Consider the following 26422-nt stretch of genomic DNA (forward strand, 5'->3'; position numbering starts at 1 on the left):
AAAAAAAAAAAAAAAAAAAAAAAAGAAAGTCCCATCCGCACTTTCCTTCCATGTATGTAAGTGGCTGTTTTGCTCAGTGATGAAGCTGACCTTGGGTGACAAGTCTTCCTGGTGTTTTGACAGAGCTATTGAACTCTATCAACAGAGAATTCGGTGGCTCACAGAAAACAGCAAGAAGGTAATAGATTTCATTCTTTGCCCCCTTTCACTCATTCCACCAGCACTTGTTAGAACCCTTTCAGATGCAAGTGCTAGACCTCCAATTTACATTAGCCAAAGCTAAAAAGGGAATTTCTAGACCTACAGAAATGAAAAACTCAAACACAGCTGTATCCGGGGATTCAAATGATGTCATTCTTTGTCTCTGAGCTCCGCTTTCCCCTGGGTTGGTTTTACTCTTGGGAAGGCTCTCCCCAGTCTTGGGAAGATGGTCACCAGCCGCTCTAAGCTTACATGTCGCCAACTAAGGTGACATGTCAGAAAGGATCTCACCTTGCTTTCCCAGTACACCCTCCCCAGTCCCGGGATTGACACTCTCTGGACCAATTTAGACCAATCACCATAACCAAGAGGATGAGATGCACTAACTGATTGGGCCTGGAACTAGTGCTCACTCCTGGGGAAAGACAGGGGGTGAGGGAAGTTGGGGGAGACTGGGTGAGCCCCCCCCAAACCTCATGGACTGAGAAAAGGGAGACAGATGGCTGCACATGGAAAGCCAGAGTGCTGTTACCAGAAGAGGAAACAGATCCTGGGTGAGAACAGCAGAAATCCCCTGGACCATTTAACCTCAGACCCCTAATGAGATTTATGATTAAGGCTGATCATCTGGACATAACTTTTGAGAGTTTGATTCAATGTTTTCCTCAGACCCAAAGAGTAGAAGAGCGATCGTGGGCAAATTAACCTTTATTTTGCTTTCTTATTTGTTTTAGCCTATATTCTTCCACTGATGCTTTTCTGGCCCACCATTTGCTTTCACCTTAGGCAATCCTCAACTCTTTTCTTAAACCCTGGGACAGGCAAGATGCTGAAATCCATGCTCCCCACCCCCAAGCCCCACCTCTACTACCCAGGCCGATTCCAGGGTGCAGTCTACAGCTCAGATCCGGAACCATCTTCAGTCGCTTAGTCAGCTCAGCAAATGCACATCTCCAGCGGCGGCATATGCCCCCTCTGGTTGCACGTGGTAACACAGGCAGAGAGAACTGAGGGGGTGAAATCCTCACCTACTCCACAAACGCCCATTCAGGGAATGTTGCTCTCACCTGCCTACCCACATCACGCCTGTCCTGGCACTTTTGACAAAGGGGGCAGTGATTGCTGGTTGGGTCTTTCCTCCCCTTACCCCTTTCTGATGGTGTTACCGCGGAGCCAGGAAACAAGCCCCGATTGGATTCCAGGGAAGCAGTCACCTGTAAACCAGCTCATGGGTCTTCTGGGTGCTGGGGCACCTGGGGTGATGCATAGTCCATCACTGGGCCCAGTTCCCGACTCTGCTGTCGGCAAGGCCTCACTTCTCTGGGTGTCCGTTTCCATATCTGCAGAGGATAAAAGCAGGGGTTATTAACCGGTGGCACGCGGGCAGATCTGGCCCTACAACCATGTTTTTCTTGGCCTCCAGAGTTTTATTTTTTGAATTAGTTGTCAAGATTTTAAAATTCTGATATTTCACTTTTATGTCTGCTTTCAGTCTTCTCTTGAAAAACTGGGACTATCTGGCATCACTGGACTCCAATTCCCTCTTATTTACTTTTCCAGTTATTTCTATGGGATGAGTTTCTAGAATTTCAATGGCTAGGTTTAAGGGAATGCGTGTTTGTTTGTTTTAAATTTATTTATTTTATTTTTGGCTGCGTTGGGTCTTCGTTGCTGCACGCGGGCTTTCTCTAGTTGTGGCGAGCAGGGGCTTCTCGTTGCGGAGCACGGGCTCTAGGCGCGCGGGCTTCAGTAGTTGCAGCATTCTTCTATAAAATGGGTCTTCCTCCTGCGGCTTCTTGTTGAGGTCGGGGAGCGCTTGAACGTCTGCTACACAGAGCTGCCCAGTAAAAGGTCTGTAGAAGCACAGAGCTGTGCTGGTTGTTTCCGCACGCCCTCTTTGGTTTTAGGCATTTGGCCTCATCAAGGGGGACAGAGTTGGCATCCTCGTTGATGTGTCAGCTGTCAGCAGTGGCCCTCAGAAGGAGGAGTTCCAAAATGACCTCTTGGTAAGTCTCTCTGGCACAGAGAAGGACCCGGAGCTGGCACCTCCACCCCACCCTCCCTCGTGAGCTTGCTAATGGGCTTTGTTTATAGCAAGGGCAAAATGGAGTGTTTTGCAAAGAACAGTTCACACTTAATGAGCACCTACGGTTAAAAAAAATATATGTTGAGTTCTGCAAAACCCAGCCTCAGAGTCTTTCTCAGCTGCAGTGTGAGCTTCTAGTATTCACACCACAGCAGTCCCTGCTAACCTGATTTTGTCTCAAGAGCCCGGAAAGAGGGCACGTAGGTGGTAATCAGTTGGACTGACTTCAGCACAGAACGGTCTTCCAGCCTTTTCCACACAAGGAGCTATCCTGGTTGCTTTGGCCGTAACTCAGAAGCTAAGAACTCTAGGGTCAAATCCCAGGCACCTCCACCACTTCTCGGCTGTGTGACCGTGTTACCTCATCTGTAAAACAGGGATGACGGTCGCCGCCTCACAGGGTCACCAGAGGACAGAAAGAGTACATGCAAATTAAGTGCTCGGTACAGAGTCTGGCGTCGAGAAAAGCCTCTGTAGTCTCTGGGAAGTGATATGGAGGGTCTGTTTTCCTAGAGGAACCTCTAGAGCTTTGAATGAGACCTTAGCAGCAACAGCTGGTCCCAGGACCCTTTAGAGGGATCAACATGGGCCAGTTTCCAGACTTGTCCCTTGTTGCTGGTCTCAGCAGGTGTCAGGGAACAGGTGTCAGTGCAGGCCCCCCCTTCCTGACAGGTCCCAGGGCCCGGTTTCCAAAGATCCCCCAGCTGGGCTGGTCCAGTCTTAGCCAGGGCAAGGCTCGTGTTGGCAGTAACAGGTGAAGTTTGTAGCTGGCCGGGAAGAAGAGGGATGAGCTTATCTTATTGTTGGACACTCACCAGGTTGAGCCTGAGAGCATCCAATGGGTTGGCCCTGCACCCATCGCTCTGTCCCCAACTCACACGCCTGGGACAGAAACCGCTGCCCCCGACCTCTATTCTCCTCCCTGGGTGCCCCAGTGAAGTGCTGAGGGTCCAACCACAGCACACACTGAGGTGGGGGCTCATCCCACTGCACCTGTGACCCAAGTGCGCAGCAGCTGCGGCAGAAGAGCACGTGGTCTGCGGTCAGCAGGGGGGAGGGCCCAGCTCCCGGACTGGCCCGCCAAGCCGCGGGCTGACCACCCAGGCCCCATACCCGCCACGCGCAGCCAGGAGCAGGCTGGGATGGGCAGTGAGCAGATGTCAACGTGGGGCTACTAAGCTGGGCCTTAAGCGAGCCTGTTCCAGCACGGCTCACACCCCAGCCCAGAGGGCCCAGCCACGGCGTGAGAGGTGAAGCCAGGCTCCACGTGGCCCGTGGCTCTGGCCGCCAGGGATGCCCTTTTGCCCACCAGAGCCTCATTGACGAGCAGCTGAGCCACAAGAAGAAGCTGTACGTCCTGTCCTTCGGTAGCACCACCGACATCTTGTGGCCCAGCCCGGTGGAAGTCGGCACCTCCAGGTGAGAGACTGCCCAGCCTTAGCCCGGATGTCTACCTGGTCATCTTCCTCCCTAAGTGTTAGTGTCTTTATTCCATGATTAAAGTGCAAGACCCCCAACGGATAAGTGAGACAATTCACAAAAGCAGAAACACAGGGCGCCAGTAACTTTTGGAAAAGTCACCCCACGAGGACCACAAAATGAAAAGACGAGACACCATTTTTACCCAGAAAACTAGCAAGGTAGTTTTATTATTATGAAAATAATACGTGTTCATTTTCAAAAACTGGAACAGAATAAAAGGATAAATAATAGCAGATGAGTCTCCCTCTTACCTAGTTCCCCCTCACCTCCCAATAACGGTTTCTTCTATCTACTTCCACAGTCTTTGCACATACATGCATCTGTGTGTTTATCCTCTCTTATTTAAACATAATCAGGAGCACGTTACACTGTTTTGCATCTTGGCTTTGCACCTAATCTTGACTATCATTTTCTCTCAGTACACAGAAATCAATCTCATTCTTTTTAATAGCTGCATAGTATTCCACTGTGTAGATATACTGTAATTTATTTAGCTAGTCCTTTGGGAGTTTCTGGTTTGGAGGGTTTTTTGCAGGTGGGGAGAGGGGGAAGGTAAGAATTTCTACTTACTTATGCCAGTAAATAGGTATCTCTTTTCCATGAAGGGAATAGCCTTGATCATCCACCATGTGTTAGGTGCCATGCTCGGCACTTCACGTGTACGCTCTTACTTAATATTTATAGCCAACACATGGGATAGGATTACTACCCCCGTTTTGCAGATGAGGAGACTGGGACTCAGGTTAGGGAAGTTTTCCAAAATGGCAGGGTCAGGATTGGATTCCAAAGCCCAGAGCGGATCCCAGGGAAAACCACATGCTTGGGTTTCTGGGACGGAGGTCGCCTTGCCCAGCACTAGCTGTAAAGAGGAGCCCTTCCAGGTAGAGAAGTGCCGGTTCAGGCAGCGCAGGCTTTGAATCCTGGCTCTGACAGTTACTGGGGGATCTTGACAGGTCCTTTGACTCTCTTATTAGCAGAACGGGGCAAGGACAACTGTTTCTCACAGAGTTGTTGTGAAGATGAGTGAAAAATGAGTACTTGGCATGGGGCAGGTACTCAGTGGGTAAGAGTGTTTTTTACTGTGATTTCCACTCTTGTTCAACCCCCGAGCTCTGGAATGTCAGACCTGGAAGTCACCTTGAGACCATCTAGCCAAGAGTTCCTCAACTGCAAGTATTCCTGGTCTTCCCTTGTGATTTTTGTCATATCCCTGCCTCCTGAACTATTATTTACTCTGTGCCCCTTGTACTATTATCGATTTTTTAAAATATCAACACTATATTTACTTTGAAGGCAACCATCAATACCGTAACTGAGAAGCCCGTATCACTTGCCATAAATAGGAAGTCGCTATAAAAATAAATAGAATGAAAGCAGACAAAACAACATTATTGAATTCCAGCTTGAAACCTATTGGCCAGAGAGGGCGCCAGGCCTGTGATCTGTTCTCTTTGTTTAAAAGGGAGATTCAAACAGTTATAATAATGAAAGACAGACTTACTGGCAACGAGCTGAGGGGTCTTTTTTGCAGGGGGAGGTCAGACTGAAAGGGAAATGGAAAGAGAAGGGCTGTCTCACTAGTGCCACATGAGGCATTTAACCAAGAAAGCTGTGTGTTATGTCATTTTCCCTGTTGTGAGTGGTGTGCATCCCAGCCCATGTGGAATGTAGCCACACGGCCTCGGTGCCTTCTCTTCAAGCCCTCTTAGGGTTAAGGGATTAACTCTGTGCTTCAGGCTGAGGTCTGCCTCCCAGGAGAGTTGGAGGGGAAAGGAGCTTAGCCCCAGACCCCCATGCAGCAGAGTCGCTAGAAGCTCAGGCCCTAGAGTCACACCTGGTTTGAAATCTCAGCGTTGCCAGCTGCTTACAGTATCACCTTGGGCAAGTCCTAACTCTGAGACTCAGTTTCCTCATCTATAAAATGGGAATAAAGGTATCCGCCTCAAAGAATGATTGTTAGATTTATACCAGCTCGTACCTGTCCTGGGCCTGGCCCCTAATAAGAGTTATTAGGTTGTTCTCCTCTCCCCCAGCCTCCAGGAACTCAAGCTCTGGGTAAAGAAACTGCAGCCTGAGAGAGGCAGCAATCTGCTGCAAGCCCTGAAGAAAATCTTCGCTCTGAAGGGGCTGAATTCTCTGGTGACCATAATGGGAAGCTGGTAGGTCTCCTTTCCTAAGCTGATAACACGAAGGGGTTGGAGAACCAAACCATTGTTAGAAAAAAGACGATCAAGACTCTTCACGGACGCTCGAGAGAAGGGTTGTGTTTCCAGGCCATTTGTCCACAGATGCTGGGGCAGGGCAGCCAGGGTGGCCAGGCCTGTGGCCCACTCGGCCCTGCATCTTACACAGGTGACACGGGACACAGGTGGTTGATTAGATTTGGTAGATGTTCCTTGGGAACTACCATTTTGCTGCGGAATGTCCTCAGGCTGAGGTGTCCCCTTCTCTTCTTCCGTCTTCTCCACAGCCCAGATCAGCCTTCTGAAATCCTGTCCGAGTACATCCAACAGTCCATCATTGGAAGGGACCTCATCACCCACATCATCACCTACAAATGCGATGGTCAGGTGCCCCCTGTAAGTATCGAGATTCTCCAAGGCTTCCCTTGGATTGGCTATAGTGAGCTGGGCCAGCCTTTGAGGCCCCCAAGCTGCGAACCAGAACACGACTCTCCTTGTACCTAGTTCTCCTGTTGCTAAGCTCAGTTGGGAGGCTCAGACGAGGAGAAAGTTTGTTAAGGTACCGGCATTGCCCTAGTGACGGCTCACCCTGTCACCATCCCCGCAGGCTGTTCTGAAGAACCTTGCAGAAGCTCTTGGGGGCTACTACCACTGCTACAGCCCAGAGACAGAGGTAAGCCCTTGGGCCAACACACCGCCCCCTCCTCCCATCCCTGCCTGCCTCCAAGGTTCTGCCTGGGGAATCTGGGCCAGACAGACCATGCTGTGTGTGTGCTTGCTTTCCCCCCTCCCCAACTCAGTGGGTTTACAAAGGGAAAATCAGGTTAAAATGAACATGTGGGAAGAACAGAAACAACGTGAAGTCACAAGAGATCCTTTCGTCGGTGTGTATGATGAGTTGATTACACGCCGGTAGAATCCTGAATCCCTATCCAGTTGCCATCAGCATGGGCCCCAGCCCACCTCGGCTCCCACCAGCGCTCTGAATCTGAAGCAGTTGCTTCAGTCCTCTCTCCTAGATGGACCCCACCTACTGCAGGAGACGCACAGCAATCAATTCTGAATGAGCAAGTAATTCTGTACCAGTCCGTCCATTAGTATCCTTGTCCCGGTTAATAATAACATCGCGTACTCCGTGTTGACAGTGGAGGTGACAGTTAACAAATGTGTGTGTAGATCCACTTGGCAGATTGAGAATCCAGCCGTCTGCTCAGCTAATAGGCGGTGCCTTGCCTGCTAACCTAATCGCCGTGAGCACATGAGTATTTGCATCTCACAAGTATGTTCAAGTGTCGAAAAGTCGGACATTTCCCACGAGGGAGCCAAGGTCAGGCAACATTTTCCTTGGGCAGAACCCCTTCTTGTTTACCTCATTGCCCAGACTCTAGAGGAGTCACAGACTCCAGGGGCTAGGAAAGTACAGTGAGTGAATGAAACTGGCTGGTTTAAGAAATATTGTCTGTTAAAACCTGTGAACCTCTTGGCTTATCTGTTGTTTTTCCACTCTTGGTAGAGGTATGGGTAAAACAAATTTCATTGTCTTCGTTATTATGGGCAAAACAACAGTGCAAAGGTGACAAAAAATGACAACTGATTCTGATGGGGACACAACAGTGAGCGGTAAGGAGTGCGGTGAACGAAGCAGCACCTGCCGCAGCTAAAGAGGCTCCTCCGCGCAGCCCCAGCCGGGTGCTCTGTAGGGGTGTGACCACCAGTGTTGCCAGGTCTTCTGATTTTTCAACAAGAGCCAGAAACCTGGATTTTTGTATGTGTGTGATTTCTTTACATTTTTAAAAAGTTGCAGTGAAATTCTCATAACATAAAGTGAACAATCAGGGGAAGTTAGTACATTCACAATGTTGTGCAATCACCACCTTTATTTAGCTCCCAAACATTTCCATCCTCCCCCCCGCCGAAAGGAAACTGTACCTATTAAAGCAGTGACTCCCTGTTCCCCCTCCCCTGCAGCCCCAGGTAACCACCAATCTGCCTTCTGTCTCTAGGGATTTACCTATTCTGGGTATTTCATATACATGGAATCATACACCTTTCATGTCCATCTTCTTTCACTTAGCATCATGTTTTCAAGGTTCATCTATGTTGTAGCCCGTATCAGAACTTTGTTCCTTTTGCGTTGAATAATTTTCCATTTTCTGCATAAACTACACTTTGTTTATCCATTCATCAGTCAATGGACATTTGAGCTGTTGTGAACTGGTATGATTATTGGTGTGCAAGTATCTGAGTCCCTGTTTTCAATTCCTGTAGGTATAAAGCTAGGAGCAGAAATGCTGGGTCAGGTAGTAATTCTGTTTAATTTCCTGAGGAGCCACCAAACAGTTCTCCACAGCAGGTGCACCATTTTACAATTCCACCCTCATCCCACAGTTCCAATTCCTCCTGCTCCCCCCTCCTCCTCCTATCATTATTATTATTATTATTATTGTCATCCTAGAGGGTGTAAAGTGTTTCTTCCCATTTTTAAGGCTAGACAGCCCTTCAATTGTTTAAAAACACTGCAAGCCAATACTGTACAAATGGAACACTGACTTTCGCAGGCTCTGTCCTGCACATGGACCCCGGTTTATAACGTCCGCTTTAAAGAGCCTGCCGCTCCGCCTTAGGGATTCACGTGGCTGCCTGTCCTTTCCCAATGCCGGTAGCCAGGTGACTTCTGGATGACAGATTGCCCTCACCACCCCCAGATCTACAGCAGCCGGGAGGTGGATGAGCTGCTGGCAGAAATCCAGAAGGCCCAGAGCCTCCGGGGCCATGTGCAAGCCCTGCACCAGAGCGCCCCCTGCGAGGAGCGGACCGGCTTGATGCACGAGGTAGGTGGTGAGAGCCCCAAGCTCACACCGAGCAAAGCGAGGCCCCGCCCCGCGCTGTCCCAACAGCTGTGAGCTGCCCAGGCCTCCGCTGGAAGGATCCTGGTGGATTTTCTAACCGAAAGATTTATTTCAGAGAAAGGCCAGCAGGCTCCTGCCACTCCTTCCCCCTACCACTGCCCCTCCCTTCCCCCCAGTTTGGAGAATGATGAAAACCTCAACCACACAGGGTAGACTGTCTTGAAGACGGTCTTCCCACCAGTATCTCATTCAGGGCAAAGGCCCTGCTTGAGGACGCTTAGTTTAACATGAGGAGAGTAACTCAGAAAGCTTATGGACACAATCACCGTTAAAGCTGCGTACAGAAGAGAATTGGGAATGCGTTTATAGCTTCACAGAATGAATAGCACAGCACCTAGACTGGGATTTTAAATTTTAGTTTCAGCTCTTCTACTGATTATCTAAAACAATACCAATAATTATTAGTATTAGAATAGTTTTCACTTGCTGAGTGCTCACTATAAGATGGGCACAATGCTTAATTCTTTAAATGCCTTATTTTATCTTTACAACAACAGTCTGCGGTAGGTATGTTATTACCCCCATTTTACAGATGAGAAAACTGAAGTTAAGAGTTTAAATAATTTGCCTGAGATCACAGAGGGAAGCTGATTAGTCTCAGTTGAACCCAGGTCTGTTTGATGCCAAAACCTTGCCAGATGTTTCCCAAAATGAAACACATGTACTCCTTGTAGTTTGCAAGATGATTCTAAGGTGATACATAGATTAATATTCTTTTCAATGTTGTGCATTTAAAATTAGCTCATTATGGCAGAAATAGATCTTTCTAAAATTATTTAAGTACAGAAAAGGAAGTCAAAAATTGAAATTAACATTAATTTCAATTAATATTATTAAAATTAATAATTAAAAAGATTTAATGTTATATGTTTGATTTTTAAAATATTAAGTAAATAACAGTACAGTGGTACTCATAGCAAAGTTCATGAAGGAGGTGCTCGAATGTCTGAAGTTTGGGAATTGCTGTTCTGTGTTTTCCTCATACATGAGCTATGTGATTTAACCTCTCAGAACCTCAGGTTTTTGTTTGTAAATGTGGGCGAGGGAGGCTGGGCTAGATCAGGGCTCCCTAAATGATTTGGTGCAGGAGATACTTTTCAGTTCCCTGGAGCCTTATATTTGAGCCCTCGGCAGGGCCACCTGTCATCTTAGAGTCTGAGGTGCTTATCTTAATGGTTAAGGGTGGGAAGGGGTGAGGAGGATGGACAAATGAAAGAGGAAGTGAGTTTCTGGGTACATCTCTCTCTTCTTCTGGAAATTCCAGAAATCTCCTGAGAAGCAGATGGGGATAGTGGGAGGGGAAGGCAGAACTGCCTTTAATTTACCAGGTAGTGTTTTAAGATGCTCCCTTGGATGGGTGGGGGAGACTGTGGACTTTCCACCTCTAAAATATGATTATGTAAGGATGGTTTTTCATTTCAATTAGATTTCCACAGAGATTGAAGAGAGGCCACTCACGAGTCTCTTGCCTAAACCCCCAAAGCATGAGGATCCCCTCACAATTGAGTTCCCAAACTTGAACAAGACTTCTGCAGAATGGCTAAAGACCAATAGCCTGAAAGGTAAGTACCCAAAGAGGGAAGAACCCAGGACTCAGGTGACTAACTGAAAGGAATGAACCCTTTGGGGCTTCATGAGTAGTGCCTCAAACCCCACCATTTATTTTTACAGCCAAGAAGCTAAGCCTTTATCAGGTTCTGGCACCCAATGCATTCGCTCCCGTGGAGGAATTTGTGCCTGTTCTCCGGAAGACAGTATCGTCAACTATCCACGAGGTAACTCAGATTCAGAGTTCTGTCCAGTCCTTTGCAGGGGAGCTCCTGCGTGGTATTTCCTCTCAGAAATGTTCAGGAAATAGAAGTCATAAGACAGAGCCCAAGGAGCAAGGGCCCGAGGGCCTGGAGTGGGATGGAGGCGTTCCACCCAGGACTCTAGAACTCTCATCAAATCTACTCTAACTGCTGTTTTTCAAAGATACGAAAATGAAACTTGGGAGATTGGGGTAAGAGGGAGTATGCTGGGCACCACAGTCACCTCCTCCGTGGAGGTTTTCCTCCTCCCCATTCAGAACACACTCTCTTTGTGTCCTCGCTGTACCTTGTACAGACTTCTCCTATCGCTCCTGTAATGCGCTAATGTGTGTATTTGTTACATGTCTAATCCCCACCAAAGTATGAGCCCTTTAAAAGAAAAAGCTCCTCTCCAACCCTCTACCCCCGATATCTAGTACAAGTAAGCACTCAGTGAATGGTGGCTGAGTGGGTGGAAGGAAGGATGGAAAGAAGAATGAAAAGGATGAATGAGCGGATGGATGGCAATGATGAATGAATAGGTAAAAGAATGGATGGATGGTTGGATGGATGGATGGATGGATGGATGGATGGAAAAGTGAACAGATGGACGGATGGAAGGGAAAATGGAAGGATGGATGACAGGATAAAATTAAAAAGAGGAAAGGATGGGGACTTCCCTGGTGGTCCAGTGGTTAAGACTCTGCACTCCCAATGCAGGGGGTCCGGGTTCGATCCCTGGTCAGGGAACTAGATCCCGCATGCCACAACCAAGATCCCGCACGTGGAAATGAAGGTCCCATGTGCTGCAACTAAGACCCGGGCACAGCCAAATAAATACATTAATTAATTAAATAAATATATTTTTTTAAAAGACGAAAGAATGAAAGTAAAGATTAAAGGAAGGGTGGAAGGATGGAAAAATGGAAGGACGGTATGATGGTAATGGGCGAATAGAAAGATCAGTGGAGGGACTTCCCTGGCGGTCCAGTGGTTGAGACTCTGCGCTTCCACTGCAGGGGGCATGGGTTCGATCCCTGGTCGGGGAACTAGGATCCCACATGCCGCACCGTGCGGTCAAAAAAAAAAAAAGAAAAGGAAGGAAAAGAAAGATCAGTGGAAAGGCAGAAGAATGAAAGGAAAGAGAGAGTGTGGGGATGTAGAGTTCTGGCAGCCCACGGATGGATGACTAGATGGAAGGAATGGTAGTTAGAGATACGACAACTTGGTGGAGGATGAAAGAACAAAATGAACCAATTTGATTTTCAAAGTGTCCGTGAAGGCCCATCTGGGTTCCCAAACCTAAGAACTCATGGCTAGTATGTTTTAAGGTCTCCAACTCTGCTATTACCAAACCTCCAACCATATCTTGTAGTAAAGACTCTGATGTTCAGAAGGGCCTCCTGAGAAGGGAGCTGGCTTGCTGTCAGGCGCAGTTCACTCAGGGGACTGTATCCTGAAGGCCCTCCGCTGCCAGCTCCAGATAAGACAATGGCCTGGTGTGTGGGGAAGAGGGTCATAATCCAACCCCAGATGTGCTAAGAGCCCATTTCCCTCTCTTGCATCTCACCTGGAGAGCCCAGTGGCCAATTTAAACTTAAAATCCTTCCCCACCTGTGCTTCTGTTCACCTGCTCCCCTCCTGGCCACGCCTGAGTGCAGAAGGCAATGGTACAATTTGAGTGGCATGATGGCACAGTGAAGAACATGCACGTGGACCTGCCCTTCCTGTACGAGTACCAGGTCAGTGGTGGGTCCCATCAGTCAGAATATGGGGTGCGGGGAGGGAGATGGGTGGAATGTGGAGGCACCGAGCCGCTGATTGAACTCCCTCTTATAAACAGAGACTGTGCTCCACCCACAGGCCCCTCTGGAGCTTTCTCCACCTCCTCCCCAGGCAGGGACCTGGATGCCAGGCAGGGACCTGGATCAAAAGCCTCTGATCCTTTGGGTCAACATTTACCTCCTCCCCATTTGAGGCAATGAAATACATTGACTCTTCCCTTCCTGATCTTGTGGCACACTTGTCCATGCTTTAGCGGAATGTTTGTACTGCCTAGATACCCATGGCCTTGACACGCCATTCCCAGAAACCAAGTGGGGTACGCCCCCTTCCCCCCAGACCCCTTAATCCGGCCATGCTCTGCGCAGTCGCTCACTGTGTGTGGCGCATGAGTTTGCAGAAACAGCTCAGCAGAGCTATGCGGATGTATGAGAGACGGATCGAGTGGCTCTCCTTGGCCAGCAGAAGAATCTGGGGCACCGTCTGCGAAAAAAGGTACCTTCCCCCAGTAGTGTTCTTGTCCTTCATGGGTGTCATATGTGACACAGCACTCAACCAACTCATGAATTCCCTGTTGGTAGCATCAGAAGCCATCATTTAGATTAAGGATCAGTAATCACTCAGCAGAACCCCTGGAGGGAAAAGTCACCACCATCATCCCCAACATCAACAATAGCATCACTCAATATCAACAATGTCACTCAGGAATCTTTCTGTTAAAAAGCAACAGAAACTAAGTGCAAATTGACTTAAACAAAACAGGGAAGTCTGGTTAAGGTAACTGAAAATTCTAGACTAGATTTGATAGCTGTCTTCAGGCATGGCTTGATCCAGAGGTTCATGCATGTCAGGAATCTCTCTCCATCCCTCAGCTCTGTTTTCCTCTCTGTTCGCTTTGTTTTCAGGCTGGCTTTCCCCTCCGGGTGGCAAGATAGCCACCCAAAGCTCCCAACTTCCTTCCTTCCAGTTTAGCACTCCCAGGGCTTGGGGCAAGGGTCCATCCTTGAGCTATTCACTAGGGCCAAGAGGGTTTGATGTTCTGATTGCCTGGGGTCAAATGTCCACTCTTAAAGCTTGGGCTGGCGTCAGCTCTACCCAACTCAAATGGACTGTTAGAGACAGAGGTATTCCCCCTCCTCACCCCCCAGAAATCAAGATGCTGCTGTGAGAAGAGGTAATGGATGCTGAGTAAGGAGAAACAATAGGTATCCAAAATATCATTATCACTTCCATACCTTACTTGATGCCTTCCCACTTACCAAGTATTATGCTTTGTAATTCTGTTCATCTATTATATCATTTAATTCTCAAAGCAACCCGATGAAGAGTCTCATTATAAATAGTTGATAGTTAAATATAACAAGGATCAGAGAGGTATTGTGACTTGCCTAAGGCCACACAGGAAGTGGGACTTGAACCAAGGCCTTCTGACTCTCTATCCAGTGGATTTCCTTTTGCTATCCATAGCTGTCTCAAAATGAGAATGGGGGGGGGAGGAGATGGGACTATAAGATTTGAAGTAATAAAAGGAGAAGGCTGAATAGCACTAGAGATCTTAAAACAGAGAGAGAAAATAATGATACATTTCCCCAGAGGCCCCAGTTACACCTAATTCTCCATCTAACTTGCTTAGCTTGTTTCTGTTTTCCCTTCAGAGACCCCAACCTATAATAATATTGAATGCTAGTAATTTAAAACAAGGAAATATATGAAATCATTATATGCAGCCCTGCCCTTAAACCATCTCCACGACGAGCCTTTATACCATGATAGACCCTCCTGGAGAGAAGGTTCTACTGTTGTAAACCCGCCTGTGTTGACTTCAGACCATGGAGATTTGGCCAGCTATGAATTTGGCATGCAGAACTCCCCTGGAAAAAACGTTAAATAGTAAAATGGAACAAAATAAACATTATCTGAGAGGTTCGGTTCTCCTCTTAAAGCTTGTGTTTCTTTTTAGGGTGGTTATACTGCTCGATATCTCTGTGACCAATTCCACGTACATTATTCATATCCAGCACTCCCTGAGACTTCTGCTGGAGGGGCAGCTGTCCGACAAGGACTGCTTCAACATCATCGCGTACGCTTCCTGCTTCCCGCTTCGCGTGGTGGGGAGGGCGTGTGCACTTGGATGCCATCGCTGGGCTGAGGCTTCTGGCAGGACAACAGATGTATGGGCACCCAGCATCCTAGGAGGGCCGTCAGTTTATCTGATTTGAATGATCTTGTTTGGGGCATTGAATAATTAAATGGTTGCAGGACAGTCCCACTGGGGCGAAGGTGATAAGCGGCCCCAAAACACATTGCTTGATCAGCCAGGATAAAGTAACTCAGCCCATTGCCCCATTTGGCTACCAAGCTGATAAACACAAAAGAGAAAAAGAAGGGCCCCCAGGCTTGGTTCCTAGCTCAGTTCTAGCAAGCCACAGTATTTCAAACATTCAGAATTCCAATTATAAATTTTAATTATACATAGATCTATCAATTTAATTTTTGTATATAGTTATATGTTGTATATTATATATAGCTATATAGGATTAAATTATACAGTTATATATAAAACTATATGATTTAATTATATATAAAACTATATATTTAAATTATATAGAAGTATATATAGTATAAATTAAAACTATATAACTATATATTTAAATTATATATTTTATATATAAATTTTAAATATAAATAAAGTTAAATTTAAAATGTAAATATTCAATATATAACAAGTGTTTAACTACATATACATTTAAATTATATATGACTATATATAATACTATATATATTTAAGTTATACTTCTGTCTACATAGTTACTTATATTTTTAATCTATAATTATATATAATTTAAATATATGTATAGTTATATATATACGTTTTAAAATTAATTAATTTTATTTTTGGCTGCATTGGGTCTTCGCTGCTGCGTGCGGGCTTTCTTTAGTTGTGGCGTCTGGGCTTTCTCTAGTTGTGGTGAGCGGGAGCTACTCTTCGTTGCCGTGCGCGGGCTTCTCATTGCAGTGGCTTCTTTTGTTGCGGAGCACCGGCTCTAGGCGCGCCGGCTTCAGCAGTTGTGGCTCGCGGGCTCTAGAGCGCAGGCTCAGTAGTTGTGGCGCACGGGCTTAGTTGCTCCACGGCATGTGGGATCTTCCCGTGCCCCTGCATTGGCAGGCAGATTCTTAACCACTGCGCCACCAGGGATATATATATATATATATACTATATATATATATATAATATATATATATTTTTTATACATATAAAATATTTATGTATATTTTTATACATATATATACATATAAATATATTTTTTATACAACTTCACATGAAATAGGGAGTGTTCTAAACCTAATAAGTCAGAAGTTGATATTATATATTAAACTGTACCAGAGTCTAATCTTTCCCTAATAAATTCTACAGAAAAAATGCTTAGGGAAGCATTTTGGACAATATTTTCATTCATTCATCCATCCATCCATTCATTCATTCAACGAACTTTTATTGAAAGCCTGCCATGCACCCTCACTATGCCAGGCATTAGGGATACAGAAGTTAAAACACACAATACCTATCCTCAAGGAATTTATGGCCTAGTAGTAGGAGACAGGCGTGTCAAAATATAAGTGCTATTAAATGTTTTCTGAAGAAATAAGTAAAAGGGAGGATATGGGACCGTGAGGGCTCAAAGGCAGGGTCAGTCTCTTCCACCTGGGTAGAGTGAGGTCAGGAAATCTTCACAGAGGAAGTGACCCTTTAGCTGAGTCTTGACAAATGAGTAAGTGTTTGCCTAGCACATGGGAGTGATGGAGGAAATGGGGAGAAAGGGCATTCCAGGTACAGGGAGTAGCATGAACAGAGGCACAGAGGTGTGACGGACTACAGAACCCTGGGGAGCTGTCAGTGTGAGTAAGGGCTGAGGGGGAGAGACTGGGCATGACCAAGAAACAAAATAAAACACCAGGTGATGGAGGCTTTATATAGGAGTTTTTATACTATAGGACGTATAGGTATTGAAGGATTTTTTTTAAATTTATAGGACGTATAGGTATTGAAGGATTTTTTTAAAATGTATTTATTTAATTGATTGATTTTTGGCTGCGTTGGGTCTTCGTTGCTGCGCACGGGCTTTCTCTAGCTGTGCCGAGCGGGGGCTACTCCTTGTTGCGGTGCGCGGGCTTCTCACTGCGGCGGCTTCTCTTGTTGCAGAGCACGGGCTCTAGGCGTGCGGGCATCAGTAGTTGTGGCACGTGGGCTCAGTAGTTGTGGCTGGCGGGCTCTAGAGCGCAGGCTCAGTAGTTGTGGCGCACGGGTTTAGTTGCTCCGCGGCATGTGGGATCTTCCCGGCCCAGGGCTCGAACCCGTGTCCCCTGCATTGGCAGGCGGATTCTCAACCACTGAGCCACCAGGGAAGCCCTGAAGGATTTTAAGCAAGAGTAATAATCTTGAAACGCTCGAGCTACAAGGGGAAGGATGGACTGAAAGGATGCGATACTGGAGGGGAGACCAGTTAGACCGCTGCAGGGGTAGAGGGGGCTTGAGCCAAGGCAGTGGGAATGAAAGACAGGGAGGCCTGTGAGGGGTGCGGGGGAGTTAGAATCTACAGAATGTAGTCACTGTTTGGCTGTAGGGGATGAGGGAATGGTGAGGATAGGATGTGCCAGGTGAAGCAGAGCTTGGAAGGTAAACATATAGAGTTTGAGATCCTCAGGAGTCTGGGGATTCTCCTGTTAGGATCTCTAGCCAAGAAATACGGGTGTGCGAGCCATCAGCATTTTCGCTGAAGACATGGGAGGGCATGAATTGCACCTGTGGAGACGTGATGGGGGAGAGATGACAAGCAAGGACAGAACTTGGAAAGAACTGCCATTTGGAGTGTGGGCAGAGAAAGGGAACCGCCAAAGAAACAAGACAGGAGCATCCAGAAAGGCAGGAGGAAAACCAGAGAGAAAGGTGCTTACCCTTTCCCAAAGGAAAAACAACAGAGTTAGAGCCTGCAGAAGCAAAGAAGGAAGGGGAAGAATGCAGGAATCCACTGAATCTGGCAATAGCGCTCCCTGATAGGAAAACAATGAGATATAATGTTTTTGCAGTTCATTTTGGCAAGTATTTAGAAGATTGATAATACCCAGTGCTGATGATAATTTGGTGAAAAGGGCACTCTTGGAAAGTATTGGTGGAAGTGTAATTTGGTATAGCCCTTGTATTAAATTTTTTTTATTCCAGTATAGTTGATTTTTACAGTGTTGTGTTAGTTAGTTTCAGGTGTAGAGCAAAGTGATTCAGTTTCCTCTTCCCTGCCCTGTTGTGGTTCTGGAGGTGCCTTGTGTAGACCAAATCAATGTGCTCCTTGCCCTATGGCTTCCAGTGGGTTTAGGTAATGCAGGGTGGATGGTGGAGAGTGAGATCAGGGTATTTTTTTTTTAATTGAAGTTTAGTTGGTTTACAGTATTGTGTTAGTTTCAGGTGTAGAGCAAAGTGATTCAGTTTCATATATATACATATATATATATATGTATATATATGTATATATATATGTATATATATGTATATATATATGTATATATGTATATATATATATTCTGTTTCAGATTCTTTTCCCTTACAGGTTATTACAAAATATTGAGTATAGTTCCCCATGCTAGACAGTAGGTCCTTGTTGATTATCTATTTTATATATAGTAGGTGTATCTGTTAAACTCAAACTCCTAATTTATTGTGTGTCACCCTTGCTCAGGGACTATGCTAATCTTCTTGGTATCGTTCCAATTTTAGTATATGCGCTGCTGAAGCAAGCACTAAATCTTTTAAGTGTATGTTCTTTGTTCCTTCGATTAAGCCTTTCAGTGCAGAGTTCTAATGGTTGGCAAACCTGGAAAAAAGCAAGAGGAAATTGGTAAAATAATCCTGACAATAGAATTCTATTCTATTGAATAGAATAGAATATGCAACTATGCATATTCTATGCAACTATTCAAAAGAATGTGGGAGATTTACGTGAATGCATTCAGAAAAAGCCCTCAATAAGTCCAAATGAAAGGAAACAAATAGTATAGGTTATGTAATTCCACTTCTGTAAATATATATTTACCTACACATTTTTAAAAAATATGTATTTATTTATTTGGCTGCGCCGGCTCTTAGTTGCAGCCCACGGGATCTTTTAGTTGTGGCACGCAGGATCTAGTTCCCTGACCAGGGATTGAACCCAGGCCCCCTGCATTGGGAGCATGGAGTCTTAACCGCTGGACCACCAGGGAAGTCCTACACATTTTTTTTTTTTTAATTCAAAAGAATATAGAACAAAGAGTTAACAGAAATTGGGGGAGAGGGATAAAATTGGAGGAATTTTCACTCTTTGTATATTGTTAGAATTTTTATCCAACTGTAATAGAGATATTTCCATGGGAGGGGGAAAGGAGATCCTTGTTAATATTTATCAGAGAACCGGGAAGGAAGCTTGACTGCAGGGGGTTGAGAAGTAGAAGATGAGGAGGACGTGGTAACACTGTTTTTCTAGGGAGCATGTCTGTGAGGGGGAAGAGGAAAGAGAAAGAAGTAGCTGGTAGACGAAGAAGTTATGTTTAAGAGAGGCGATGGGGAAGATGGAAGTAGACGCTGGGCATATGTGTGGGAGAGAGGTCACTGTGGGACAAGGTCTCAGAAGAGATTGGTGGTGTTGAAGTCAAGAGCGCAGGTGGAGGAATTGCTCTTGAACCAGAGAGGGGACATCTTTACATCTTTTCCTTGATAAAGGGGATAAATCCTCTTCTCAAAGATTTAAGTTCTGTCTCATAGGGAAAATGAGCTGATACATATACAAAAGAAAAGCTATAGTGCAGATGGAGAGTGAAAAATGTGTTGTGAGGATGAATCAGAGCTAAAAAGGGAGAAATGACTCCTTCCCTGGGGGTGAGGAAGTTCACACAGAGAAGGGAGTGACCCTTCTTCAGGAGGGAAGTCTGGCCAAACTGGTGCTGGCTGTGTCTCCACTGAGGGCGCAGCTCTGCTCCCACCGTGAATGTGCTGAGACGTGTCATGACCAGCAAGGACATCTTGTGGCTGGCCCAGGCCAGTGGCATCCTAACATTTTGGGGGTGTAATCAAAATCTTTCCCCCTTAAAATCCTGGGGAGCCCAAAGAGCTGGGGCATGTATTTCCCCCCTAAGAACAAGCCCTCTTTCCTTTTTTCCAAGGTTTGGAAGCACCATTGAAAGCTGGAGGCCTGAGATGGTTGCCACGAGCCATAGCAACTTACAAAGCGCCTGGCGGTAGGTGACCTGCTGGGTCTGACGTCACCCTCCCCTGTGCTATTATTTTCTGGCCCCCCCTCCCCCAGAAAGTAGCTCTCTCTAGAATCTTTGCCATCCGAGGGACTCAGGCATGAGTCAGGAAACAACCGCCTTCCATTCCCCGCCCTCCCCCTCAGCATGGCCCTCCCTGCCCCCTAGGTGGGTCCTGAGCCTGCAGTGTCAAGGCAGCAGGAACGTCCTCAGCGCCCTGCGGAAGGCTGTGGAAGTGGACTTCAAGGACAAAGACAAACAGCAATCACAGGGCATCTACCTCTTCACCGGGGGCATCCCTGACCAGGACATGGTGGGTAGGCCACGTCCTGAGCATCCCTTAGCCTTCGTGACCCCACATCTTCTGCTAGGTGGACGCCTAGCAACTGGTTTCTCCAGCATGATTTTCCAGTCTGGACTTTATCGTGCCAAAGAATCACCTGGAGATGTTGTTCAAATGCAGATGTTGTCAGACCTGGTTCCGAAGGGGCCTGAGAATCTGCATCTCTAACAAGCTTCCACAGGGTGTCGAGGATGCTGGTCTAGGATCCCAGGCCCAGCTCCCCGGCCAGGCCCTATTAAGATAGTAAGAGAAATGGTGACCCAGGCTCTTTCACCTTTCCATCCTCAGTGCCACATACTAGACCAGGTACACAGTAGGTCCTCAAGAAAGCAATTAGGCTGAACTGACCCGAGATCAGCGGCTTGGAGAGCCCTCAGCTGTGGGCCCCTCTTCCCTGTCTCCCCACAGGCCATGCTCAGTGCCTACGTGGCCGAGGCCCGTGTGGGCTGTGACTTGCAGCTGAACGTGTGTCTCTTCTACGTGGGAGAGTCACAGATGGACACCACGCCCCCTGCCTGCTATGCCAGCCGCAGTGACACAGCCACCGCCTACCGGGAGGTCACCCGGGCTGCTGGGGGCCGCTTCCACTGGTTTGGAGACACAGGTGCTTAAGAGTTGGCTGAACTCTCCACATCTTTCCTTCCAGACAGTTGTCTCGGTGCCAATATAGCTCCCTATGCTATAGACATATTCCAGGAAAACGGCATGTGAAAATCACATTTGCAAATGTAAAATTACTGTTCTGGAGATGGATGGTGGTGATGGCTGCACGGCAGTGTAAATGTACTTAATGTTGCTGAACTGTACACTTAAAAATGGTTACAGTGGTACATTTTATGTTATGTATATCTTCCCATAATTGTTCTAAAGTGAAAAAGAAAGAAAGTAAAGCTACTTAAAAATATTTTAGAATGTCGGGGCTGGAAGGGGCCCTAAAGGTCCCTTAGTTTAGCGTTTCTCAAAAGGTGATATGTTCGCAGCAGGTGGTTGACAAGATAGTTGTACAGGGAACACAAAGCAACAATTTTTTCTCATCGCTGTAGGAGATCAGAATACGCCACCTCAATGTGTGCCACTTTGGCATGAGGATTATTTTGAGCTGAAGACAATTAAGAAACAGCAGGTGCCAAAAACCCTCTCTGCTTCCCCTTCCCCCATCTGCCTAAAAGCAGGACATAAATTTCTATGTCCTGCTTCTGTGCCAGGAGGAGAAGGATGACTCTTAGACTCTTAAGCTCTGGTTGGCAGCTCTGGGCTCTTCACAGCACCAAGAGGGATCTACGTAACAGCCCTCACCTAAAATACCCTTGTCTTCCATTAGTTCCCCCCAAATATTTACCTTCCCACGGTTTGCTGGCCCTCAAAGCCAAACCCCATTTCCTTTGTCTTGTCATTTCTCTTTGTCTTGTCGTTTCTATTGCTCTTCGTTAAGATGCTACAGAAGCCCCAAGTTCCAACCACTCCCTCTGAGTAACTCATCGCTGAGTTTCTCCCCCATGTATGCACACCGCATGCATAAATAAACTCTATTTTTCTCTTGTTAATCTGTCTTTCGTCAGTTTGATTTCCAAGGCCCCAGCTGGAGAATCTAGGAGGGTAGAGGAAAATTTTTTTCCCTCCCCTAAATGGTTATATGATTGTTTTAATATTTCATTTAAAAAATGCTAGCATTCATTGTCAGCAGTGACATAAATTTTCTCTTTAAAATATGCTTTTAAAGGATGTTAACTAGACTTTTATGGTGATCATTTCACAATATATACAAATATCAAATCATTATGTGGTACACCTGAAAGTAATATAATGTTATATGTCAGTTATATCTCAATTTTATATATGTGTGTACTTTTAAGTAAATGAAAGTGAATTGATTAAAAATATATGTTAAGTAAATTATGGTTTAGGTGATAATGCAGACAAGGCCAAATTATGGCGTGATTCAGGAGGGACTGAAGCTTAGGACATGCTAGTGCATTCTGACCTCTCTGATTTATGGATGAAGAAATGACTCCCAAGAACATGAGGTGCCTGTGGTTACAAAATTAGTGGCATAGCCAGGGGTGGAACTCATGAAAAGTGCTAGGCATATACATTTAAGTTATTATTGTTGATTATGATTAATAATAGCAAACATTTATAGAATAGCTATTATATGCCAGACACGGTTTTAAGTGTTTTACATGTGTTGTGATACATTCCTCACAATAACCCTGTGAAGTGTGTTATTACTATTATCCCCATTTGACAGATAGGGAAGCTGAGACACAGATCCCAAAGCATAGATGTAGTAAGTAGTAGAACCAGGATTTGAACCCAGAGTCTGTCTTGTTAGTCATTACACTCTAGTCCCTCTCAAATGAGTCATATTTGAGATATTACTACAGACATTATTCACTACAGACATTAGCTACTTTTAATTAACCCCAAGGTGGATCTTTTTATTCGCTGGAGGAGCAGGACCTTTCCCCTGACCTACGCTTCCTGTGGGTGAGAGCTCTTGGCTGGGTGCCAGGGTACTGGGTCCCAAGGCCGGCCCCGCTCTTGGTATCCTCACTGTACCCGTCCATCCTCTTTACCACCAGAAAGTATTGGGGGGGGGCTAGTCAGCTAAGCCCATTAAGACCCCACCCTGCCCCTTGGGCTGAGGTCACCTCCACATGGCCCACGTGTTTACAGATGTGGACACTTGCCAGAATCTCCATCCCTTCCCCACGATCGATCATGACGTGCTTTGTTTCCAGGTATTTACGAAAGCGATGATATCAGTGCCATCACGTCTGAGATGGAAAAGGCTCTCAACTACTCCCAAAAGGTATGCCTTAGGTGTGGGGCAAATGACTGTGCTGGCTTCTGTATTAGGGTCCTGGGGCTGCCATATAAAGTACCACAAACTGGGTGGCTTAAAACAACAGACATTTATTCCCTCACAGTCCCAGAGGCTAGAGTCTGAAATCAAGGTATCAAAAGGGCCACGTCCCCACCGAAGGCTCTGGGTAGAATCCCTCTTTACCTCTTCCTAGTTTCTGGTGATGGTTGCTGTTAAAGAAATGAAATTGCACTGGACGCTTGTTAAAAATGGCAAGGAAGACATTATTCAAGACGACTGCAATCGGGGAGAGAGATTGAACTCAACTCCGATTATACAGCAAAGATAGCTGGGCATTTATAGCCAATGAGCGGAGTGAGAGGGTCAGTGGATGGAAAATTACTAAGATGAAGTTGACTAGATATCGAGGGTAGGGGGATTCTTGCTAAACAGGCTCAACAGGATTCTTTGCTAAAACCGGGTTCAGCAGGCCAAAGTCAAAGCCCAGTCAAGAAGAGGGCTCAGAGGAACACGACTAAAGTTTGGTCAAGGAGGGAGTCCTTGGCACCAGCAATCCTTGCCTTTCCTTGGCTTGTGGCAGCAGAACCCCAATCTCTGCTTCCATCTCCACATGGCTCTCCTCCCTCTGTGTGTGTGTCTGTGTCTCTTCTCCTCTTATAAGGACACCAATTGTATTGGATTAAGGGCCCACCCTCCCAGTACAACCTCATTAACTTACATCTTAATGACATCTACAAAGGCCCTGTTTCCAAGTAAGGTCATGTTTAGGGGAACTTCAACATGTCTTTTTGGGGGACACGACTCATCCCACATCAGCTTTCCACCTTTGTGCTGATCCACAGACACCAAAGGCTTCCACTGAAATGTGAGAGTTTCCTGTAAGTCACTGGTTTCAGGTCCGTGTGCTCTACATCCTGGCCTGTACATTCTTAAACACATCAATCTCATTCCGAAACCCAAGTCCTTTGTACCTGCCACTTCCTTCACCACCTGTTCCCCTCCCAGGTCATCCATGAATTGCTCCTTATGATTCAAGTTTCACTAAAATGTTACCTCCTCAGAGAGGGAGTTGAGCAGTTCAGGGTGAGATGAGAGCGGGACCAGATCGCATCAGGAACAATGAGAATGGAAATAAGGGAACAACTATGAGAACATGTCTTTGAGGAAGAATTGACCAAACTTGTGGCTGATTGCATGAATGGGGTGAGGAAGAAGAAGAAACGCCAGGATGACTCCCAAGTTCCTTGCTGCGGGACCTGGTAGACAGTGGTGCCATTGACCCAGAGAGAGAAAACAGGTGGGGATTCAGGGAGGGTGGGCCTAGAACAAAGGTGAGTTTGCAGGGCTTGTGAGATAACAAGTGGGGGCATCCTTCAGGCAGGTGGATAAAGATGAGGCCTGGATCTTCCCTGGTGGCGCAGTGGTTGAGAGTCCGCCTGCCATCGCAGGGGACGCGGGTTCGTGCCCCGGTCCGGGAGGATCCCACGTGCCGCGGAGCGGCTGGGCCCGTGAGCCATGGCCGCCGGGCCTTCGCGTCCGGAGCCTGTGCTCCGCAGCGGGAGAGGCCGCAACGGTGAGAGGCCCGCGTACAGCAAAAAAAAAAAAAAAAAAAAAAAGATGAGGCCTGGACATAGAGGTGTGGGGCAGTTCAAGCCATGGGGATGGACAGAGAACACGTAGGTGGACGTGACTCACATTGCAAATATGACCATTGTCAGGACTGCCTGTCTCCCCAACTACATGGTGAGCTCTTGGGAGGGCAGGGCCATAGATTGGCAAACCTGCAGCTCCCCTAGACGAGCCTGAGCTGTCCTCCCAGAAAGGGCCCCTCTTTGGTGCTTTTATTAAACTGCTTCTCAGGTGCACATTAGTCCTGCTCCCTCCTCTGATAAACTCGTTCACAAGGTGTTAATGGGCACTAATGGTTTAATCCACCCTTCTTATGGTGTTAGTTACATTTGAGTGGTGTCTTCTAGTGCCTTGATTGATAATAATTATTGAAGAATCTTTAAGGCAGTTGAGAAGTATATAGGCAAAGGAACGAAGTATCACACCACTATTCTGCCAGCATCCAGGGTCGGCCCTGGGCACATGGTGAGCTGACCACCACATGTGGCTGCTAGGTCCACATATGGAGAGAACACTGGCTTTGGAACAAGACCTGCCTGGGATTGAATGGAAGATCCTCTGCTTACTCATAGTATGGCCTTGGACAAGTCCTTTAAATTCATAAGCTTTGGTTTCCTCACCTGTAAAATGGGGATAAGATAGCACTTGCCCTGACAGTGTAGTTGCATGTCTTGCTGGCAAGGAGGTTTGAGACCCCCAGGCAGTAACTAGCCCGGTGCCTGATGCATCCCAGGCCCTCCATACATGGTACTTATTATTTTTTATTTTTTTGGCTGCGTCGGGTCTTCGCTGCTGCACACGGGCCCTCTCTAGTTGCGGCGAGCAGGGTTTACTCTTCGTTGCGGTGCGCGGGCTTCTCATTGCGGTGGCTTCTCTTGTTGCAGAGCACGGGCTCCAGGCACGCGGGCCTCAGCAGTTGCGGCCCGCGGGCTCAGCAGCTGTGGTGCACGGGCCCAGTTGCTCCACGGCATGTGGGATCTTCCCAGACCAGGGCTCGAACCCGCGTCCCCTGAATTGCCAGGCAGACTCCCAACCACTGCGCCACCAGGGAAGTCCCGTGGTACTTATTATTAATAGGCCTGATCCACAGTGCTCTTGGCCCCAGGCAGCACCCTAGGGACAGAAAGAGGAGTACAGGGGCCCCAGTGGCCCCAGCGCCTCCTGCTGTGTGTGTGTGTGTGTGTGTGTGTGTGTGCGCGCGAGCCAGTGCCCTGCGTGGAGACACGCTGGCTCGGGTGCTGCTGATACTCCCAGTCCCCCTGCAGTGTGCCTTACTCGTGTCCTCTCTGAAGAGCCGGTCTGGAAAAGAACAGGAAAGTGCAGCCCTCCTGAGAGAAAAGCCGAAGATGCTCAAGCTGAGAAGTCAGCCCGGGAAGTTCTGTCCCTCCAAGCCCACAGCACGCTCTGCGGCCAGAATGGTTTGACTCCCCTCCCTAATAACACACAGGGGATTTTGTTTCTGCCTTGTCTCCTGGTCTTTCCTAGATCTTGAGGTGGCCTGGGCCAGGCCCCCAGACCCCAGGGCCAGCAGAGGTGGGAGCAGGGTCCTCAGTGGTCAGTGTCCTGGCCTCTAGGGGGAGGGGACCCCCGGGGGGCCTGCTTCTCAGCTCTGGCCACCCCTCCACCCCAACTTTGGCTCTGCCTGGCTCTCCCAGCTTTGCGGTACCAAGGGCTCCATGGGCTCGACACCCTCCGTTACACGTGCTGGTTGTAAGGCAAGAGGGCTTGTCCGGGAGGGTCTCTCGGGGCAAAGGAATTCGGGGCTTGGGGCGGGCGTCTCATGGGTTCTTTCTGCTGCTGCTCGAGGCTTTCGGGGGCCTGATAGGAGCCTGAGGGTGGACCTGGGCCTGCCCGGGGCTGATCCCCGTTCACAGCCTGTCAAATCTGTCCCGCATAAAATAGCCACCTCGGCAAT

General features: G+C 47.2%; 1 protein-coding gene and 2 non-coding genes across 3 annotated transcripts in view; 2 read left to right on the plus strand and 1 right to left on the minus strand.

Annotated features, from left to right (window-relative positions):
- Window positions 1-26422, plus strand: part of VWA3A (von Willebrand factor A domain containing 3A) — a 41352-nt gene that overhangs the window by 2559 nt on the left and 12371 nt on the right. The window contains exons 3-19 of the mRNA XM_024123614.2: window positions 124-178; window positions 2109-2207; window positions 3600-3706; window positions 5803-5928; window positions 6240-6348; window positions 6560-6625; window positions 8658-8783; window positions 10288-10423; window positions 10533-10636; window positions 12313-12393; window positions 12834-12928; window positions 14394-14513; window positions 19622-19696; window positions 19877-20021; window positions 20460-20655; window positions 22793-22863; window positions 25773-25925. Coding sequence (XP_023979382.2) covers window positions 124-178; window positions 2109-2207; window positions 3600-3706; window positions 5803-5928; window positions 6240-6348; window positions 6560-6625; window positions 8658-8783; window positions 10288-10423; window positions 10533-10636; window positions 12313-12393; window positions 12834-12928; window positions 14394-14513; window positions 19622-19696; window positions 19877-20021; window positions 20460-20655; window positions 22793-22863; window positions 25773-25925 — 1864 coding nt within the window. The remainder of the gene's footprint in view (window positions 1-123; window positions 179-2108; window positions 2208-3599; window positions 3707-5802; window positions 5929-6239; window positions 6349-6559; window positions 6626-8657; window positions 8784-10287; window positions 10424-10532; window positions 10637-12312; window positions 12394-12833; window positions 12929-14393; window positions 14514-19621; window positions 19697-19876; window positions 20022-20459; window positions 20656-22792; window positions 22864-25772; window positions 25926-26422) is intronic.
- Window positions 11329-11401, plus strand: TRNAG-CCC (transfer RNA glycine (anticodon CCC)). Its single transcript has one exon. It is a non-coding gene; the product is annotated as a tRNA-Gly (tRNA).
- Window positions 18119-18224, minus strand: LOC112064869 (U6 spliceosomal RNA). The gene has a single exon (XR_002891723.1). It is a non-coding gene; the product is annotated as a U6 spliceosomal RNA (small nuclear RNA).

This window comes from Physeter macrocephalus, chromosome 14 (assembly GCF_002837175.3).
Source record: "Physeter macrocephalus isolate SW-GA chromosome 14, ASM283717v5, whole genome shotgun sequence".
NCBI lineage: Eukaryota > Metazoa > Chordata > Mammalia > Artiodactyla > Physeteridae > Physeter > Physeter macrocephalus.